Source organism: Silene latifolia, chromosome 7 (genome assembly GCF_048544455.1).
Source record: "Silene latifolia isolate original U9 population chromosome 7, ASM4854445v1, whole genome shotgun sequence".
Classification (NCBI taxonomy): domain Eukaryota; kingdom Viridiplantae; phylum Streptophyta; class Magnoliopsida; order Caryophyllales; family Caryophyllaceae; genus Silene; species Silene latifolia.
Window position 1 is genome coordinate 69,150,312 of NC_133532.1, and position 6,452 is coordinate 69,156,763.

The 6,452-nt window shown below is 36.1% G+C and overlaps 1 protein-coding gene across 2 annotated transcripts; it reads left to right on the forward strand.

Moving 5' to 3' along the window:
- The first annotated feature begins 946 nt into the window (after positions 1-946).
- On the forward strand, positions 947-4,980 carry LOC141592293 (transcription factor bHLH130-like). Of its 2 annotated transcripts, none has more exons than XM_074412898.1 (6): positions 947-1,468; positions 2,371-2,630; positions 3,598-3,666; positions 4,318-4,383; positions 4,478-4,546; positions 4,671-4,980. In XM_074412898.1, the coding sequence occupies exons 1-6, from the start codon at positions 1,072-1,074 to the stop codon at positions 4,716-4,718; spliced, it is 909 nt and encodes a 302-aa protein (XP_074268999.1). In that variant the 5' UTR covers positions 947-1,071; the 3' UTR covers positions 4,719-4,980. The 2 variants fall into 2 exon arrangements, with proteins under 2 accessions (XP_074268999.1, XP_074268998.1); XM_074412897.1 differs by having other exon boundaries at positions 951-1,468; positions 3,496-3,666.
- The last annotated feature ends 1,472 nt before the right edge of the window (positions 4,981-6,452 follow it).

Here is a 6,452-nt window from a genome sequence, read left to right on the forward strand (position 1 = left end):
AACTCCTTAAAATTGACCATCTTAATTAATTATTTTATTTTAAGGAAATTGACTATTTTAATTCATTATTTTATTTTAAGGAAATTTGCCATGTTTAGGAAAATTATCAAACTTCTATATAATTTAATTTTAATCCAAACTATATATTATTGCATTGAGATCCCTTAATCGGGTCTATCACACGGTGCTATTGATTTAAAACTATATAGTATAATTAAGTTATATAACTTTGTTTAATTATGTTGAAATCCCTTAATTTCTGAATTTAATATATAGTACTCCCTCCATTCAACTCCACTTTACAACTATCTTTTTATGGTGGGTATTAAAAAGCAGATTAAAAAACTATTAAAAGACGTAGGGAAAAGAGAATGGTGGGGTTAAAGATATTAAAAAAATATAAAGGTGAGTTTTATGGTGGATTTGTGTGGGGTATGAATGACATTTTTTGTAAATAAAGATTTTCAATAAGGATAGAAAGGTCTTTTACATGTCCAAATAAGGAAACCTGTAAAGTGGAGTTGAATGGACGGAAATAGAATACTTGTAAAGTGGAGTTGAATGGAGGGAGTATATTGATATGATAATACGAGAGAGTATAATTTTTTAAAAAATAAATAAAAGCGGTGGTCCAAAAATGCGAGTGAGAGTGATGGCATTGACGGAGAGAGCAGAGACACATGACACCCCCACATCTTTCCTGTGTTCTTACCTCGATAGTTGTGTCCCCACATCCGCCGCCTCCGTATTCCCTTAGGCGCTGTTTCCCAACACACCTTTACCCTTTTTCTCCCTACATTTTTAGTAATATTACCTCTTTCATCTTATAATTAAATACACATTACCTCTCTCTTTCGTATCTTCCTCTTTCGTATCTTCCTCTCTCTTAATCAAATCTTTTGATTAGATTTCCCTGTTTTCCCAAAAACATAAAAACCCCTCAATCCAAAAACTTGCTACTTTCATATCTTTCTTGTACAGTACTATTTTATTTGGGTAACTTGCCATTTTTAGGCCAAAAATTCCTAAAAGTTGAAGACCCATCCATCAACTTGAAATTACAACTGTAGAATGGACTCATTTCTAGAATCCCAATATAAAGGTAATATAGGAAATGAAGACCATGAAGAAGAAGAACAAGTGCAGAATAATTCAGGATTATTGAGATATAGGTCAGCACCAAGCTCATTGCTGTATGAATACACACAAAATTTGAGTGATTCTAGGAATGAAAATGATTGTTTGGAAACATATGAAAGGAAACCTCAAAGGCTGACTGGGTATTCCAATTCCAATACCAATTCCCAATTACCACCTCAATATCCAAAGCAAACTCTTGTTGCTACTTCAAATTCTATGGAATTGAATGGTTCAATAAGACCAGGGAATCTTAATTCTGCTGCTTTAAATCTCAATCGTCAGACTAGTATTCCTGCTGGATTTTTCAGTCAACTCAATACCCAAAATGGTATTTTTCATTTCATTTTTTTATTTCCTTTTTTTTTTTAATGTACTTCTGAATAACTTTACGAGTAATACAGACAAAGGAAACTAACTGATGAAGGTTTAAAATATGGAGTGCTCCGTGCTAGTTTAACTTGATAGTTTACTATTCATTCAACCATAATATTTACAAATATTGTAGTTCAAGCTTAGGACGGGTCTCGGGTAAAATACACAAATTCTTAAAATACACAAATTCTCATTTAAGACGGTCACTATTACTGTCTTAGGCTTAAGACGAGTCAAATGCTACCACATGGTACAACTTGCTATGTGATTTGGCATGTATTTGATCTGTCTTAAATGAAAATTTGTGTTTTCCAAATTAAGCTGCCTCTTTGTCAAGTTCTTATGCGTCCGTACCTAAACTTCTAGATTTTTAGTTAAATTGCGCCGCTTTGATGATGACATTGTTTATGTGGTCCTATCACCTCCGGAGATCACTAGCTCCATAAGCGGCCTACCCATTTTTCATTTTGGCCTTGAATGCACAGCCGCACAGGGACATGCGGCTTTTCAAGCTCTCTCAAATTTAATTTGTGATAGTCAACTTTGTATAAAAGCATAAACATAAAAGTGTCTGATGCATTAATCAACTGAACCATGATACACGTTAACAACTATGGCAATATAATCAATATTTTCATGGGAGAGAGTCCGCAGTATGCAGCCTTACCTTTGGACAGATTTTCAGTGTTCCGAATTGAGTTTTTGCTCTATGGCTCGCCAAAATCATTTGATCAATAGAAATAAGTGGTTCTATGGAGTATAAGTCTACACGAGGTACTTTGTTGGTTGGTATAATTCAGTGTTTGTTACTATGGAGTATATCCTTTGTCCTTAACCTTGTTTTTGAAATAAATCCAGGTTATACAATCATGAAAGGCCTTGGAAGTTTCAGAGTAGCTAATGGTACAAATGGCGAGTCCAGTCCACGCACAGGTAGGCTGGGTGTGAACCATTTACCTCGGATACCAGAGATTGGAAATGAAAATGTCAAAGAAACAAGCCCTGATGAAGACAAATTCAGAAACCATGAGGGTGACCTTGGGTTTAGTAGTCCTTCCAGTTATCCATTTACTTCTTGGAACAACCCAGCCTCTTCTGATTCATCCTTTCTTTCTGAGGTGCCTCTCTTTATTCCTTAATTCTATATTGAAAATGGCTAAAGCTTAGAAACATCATCAATTGTGAGTTAATGATAAGGTCATTGAGTGTTAGTACTCATGACTTGAGTTCTGAACCCGTCATATCAAAACTTAAATTCACCTCTTACTTTATAGGTTACCCCGAAACAGACATATCTCTTATAGGTTTACTCTGTGCTTACTGTATGCTTAACCCTGTAAATTGCATTTGGATTTTCAAAATTTTGACATATCAAGGTGTCTCTAATAAGGTTATAAATTTTTCATCTTTTTTTACTCTAAAATATACTCCATGCATGAAAACATTTGTTTACAGTGTGTATGAAAACATTTGCTTACTGTGTCACGAGACTCTTCACTCCTCACCCACCAACATAAATTTCTCCCTGGTTGGGTAAATTGGGATCGGTCCGCCAATCACCTAACCGAATTGTCCATACTGGACGGAGTTCACTAGCGAACTAGGTTGACAAAGTGCTTTATATTTAAAACAATTATCATCGTTTTGACGAACTCTACTTTTCCTTCAACCGAATCAAACATTTTACCATGTTAAATTGCTCGCAATATTTGTTATATTTTTATTCATGTACTCCCCCTGTCCCGGTCATTTGTTGCCCTATTTCATTTTGGGGTGTCTCAGTCATTTGTTGTCCTTTCTATTTTAAGAATAAACTTGATAAGCAATTTGATCATTCACACTCAATTTGTTCCACTTGTCATTTAGTAACTGGCCCATTCCTCTTTCCTTGGTCTTTGTGCCAAAACCAAAGGACAACAATTGACTGGGACGGAGGGAGTACTATTTATTCGCATGATTGAAGTTTAATTGGTTTATGATTAGACTGAGGGCACCTTGAATCGGCCTACTATGTTGGCCCACCATCTGAGTTTACCAAAGACTTCAACCGAGATGGCGGCTATTGAGAAGTTGCTGCATTTTCAGGACACAGTCCCCTGTAAAGTCAGAGCAAAAAGGGGTTGTGCTACGCACCCTAGAAGCATCGCTGAGAGGGTAAGCTCATTACACTACCGTTAGTTTCCATTTGAATACGTATTACGGAGTAGTATTTAACTTAATATGCTAATTGCTAAGGAATAACTCTGCAATTAGTACTTCATTAAATATGCTAAAGAATAACACTCTTATGGTAGCGGAGAAGTGGATAAATTCATTTTTCTAGAATAGCATAGTAGCATTTGAATGTAAACGAATTAGTATGAACTATGGTAGGTGTTTTTTATTGAGCCTACCATAGTATGAGCTATGGTAGGTGTTTTTTATTGAGCCTACCATGGTATCAAATCTGGGTTTGAGTCTCAATAGTGTAATAGATTTTCGGGGCATGATTTCGGTGGTTATAATATAAATTTGATCAATAATTCCTAAAAATGTGGCTGGCTTGATAATTTTGACACTGAAACCCTTTTAAAATCTGCTTACAGTGTCGTGTTTCGGGCCAAATTTAATATCATGGAGCCAACTACCTACTTCATAATAATAGAGAGCCCTAAATCTACGGAAGGAATACTAATCTACAAGCGCGTGTAATACACATGCTTCTTACAGAGGCCCGTGTATGAGTTATTTACCGTGGATTTTGCATTGCCCTAGTAATGCTGCGAAGCTTGACTTTGTGATCTGTGTGTTTTGCCTTCTTTGCAGGAAAGGAGAAACCGGATAAGTGAAAGGATGAGGAAACTTCAAGAACTTGTTCCAAATATGGATAAGGTGTTTTCATTGTGACAATGTCCATATCTGTCCTTCCAATCAAAATGTTGTTTCTTCTTTTGGGACGTTGATGATATTTCTTCTTTTCTTATAGCAAACAAACATCTCAGATATGCTGGATTTAGCAGTTGATTATGTCAAGAGTCTTCAGGACGAGTTCAAGGTACTATGAAAGTTTTCAATCTACTAATAAGGAATAAGAACACTAGTTACTAGACAAGAATTACGAGTATCTGCTATGCTCAATAGAAGATTTTATTGACGATCATTATGTTCATACACTGCAGATATTAAGCGATGGTCGAGCAAAGTGCAAGTGTGTAAATCTGCAATAACCACCGCCACTCAAATCAAATAGCAGTTTTCTGTTGCAGATCTTTTGTAGGGTTTATTTCATCCAAAGGATGTTCTTTAAGTACTTCCTTACCTGTGAAAACTCTTGGTAGAACAGTTTCCAGGAAAAAAAAGGCATAAAAATGGAAGGACAAAGCAATAAGGCCATCTTGTATAGCAAGTTAGTAACTGGAAATGAGCACTTGGGGAGTTCTTCGTCCCTATAAATTTACTTATTTTCAATAAAATAAACTTCCAAACTAATGTGGTCACTACTATTATAAATTATAATGAGCTACGGACGTACGGGGTACATAAGCTAAGTAGCACGGACACTCCTCCTATTCTCCTAATCAACTGTCCCGTGTCAGACATTGTGTCCACCAACACGCCTTGGATGTACGCCTATTATGTCGGATACCTATAAACGAGGAATGAGATGTTGAAAAACTGAAAAAGATTTATTAGAAGTTAGGTTTCGCTGGAAATTGAGAATGACGTATAGTAAAATTCAAATTTTAGCTTCAAAATATCAAATACATTGCAAGTCTGTTACTTGTATTGCAACGGGTTAGTGCCAGGCACAATAGGGACAATATTTTTTCCAAAGAGTGTAGGCATAAATTGAAAAGTTAGAGAAAGATGGAAAAGGAAAAGATTTATACAACTTTCCTCAATTAGACATGATATGTGTGATGTTGTAGATACCCGTATTTGTTACGGTACTTGAATTTATAACTCCCGATCAACACTTGATGATGATCGGGCACTTGTTTACATAGTTGTGGCAAGTAATCAACGGAACATGTGTTGTCCTGAGTTGGAAGTTGCAAATGGTTCATAATCATTATCGGTCGTCAGAACCGCGTAGGTATGGAGTGTTGGGAATTAGTATCATGTTAAGTTATGGATGAGTTTGGCGACAGTAAGAAGGGAAATTTGAGGATCTCGTGAGTGCGTAACAATTTTGAATCGTGGGTTATGTTGTGGGGATAGGTGCGTGCAGTCCGTAACAAGGTACTCGGGACACACCCGTGGTACCAGGCCCGAGCGCTAACCGGATCCCCTACTAGACATCGTGTCTCAACCACACGCGTTCTTCCATAACTCAAGTCATTAATGTGCACACCCCTCTTAGAATGGGAAGCTCCAAGAGGTGACCTAAGCGTAAGGCGGTCTCCCAACCGCCTAACGTCTCCTCAACAACCATACATCATCACCACAACTCCCTCACAACTTCCAAATACCATATATATCACTAAATGCATCACAATATGTCAATATCACTAAATGCATTGTTATAATATAATGCAAATCCAATGACATTATGAAACCAACACTAATGACTCATTATCATGTTATGAAGAAATTCCAACAATACTATGAGACTAACAACAATTATCAACAACAATCGTGTTATAATGCTATAACAACACAATAATGACACATGCATCCATTTATAGTTATTGAACCGAGTAGGATTAACCTACCTTTTAGCCAACTCCATAAAAGCCACTAACTTGCTAGCACTACTCCTCTATCAAGTCAACTATAATAATTGATGAACTAGCTATCACAATTATATCCTACAACATTAATAATACTAGTTAACCCCTTAATTAACCCACTTAATTAGTCAAAACTCCAATTAAAATCCCATAAGACAACACACTAATTAAACTAGGGTTTACTAATGAAGAATAAGGAGAAATGATAAGGATAAACTTACAAATGTT

Excerpts from the sequence above, each read along its gene's own strand:
- LOC141592293 (XM_074412897.1), top strand. The coding sequence starts at position 1,072 with ATGGACTCATTTCTAGAATCCCAATATAAAGGTAATATAGGAAATGAA. Across the intron at positions 1,469-2,370 it reads TCAACTCAATACCCAAAATG|GTTATACAATCATGAAAGGC; the intron begins GTATTTTTCATT and ends AAATAAATCCAG. Across the intron at positions 4,384-4,477 it reads TTGTTCCAAATATGGATAAG|CAAACAAACATCTCAGATAT; the intron begins GTGTTTTCATTG and ends CTTTTCTTATAG.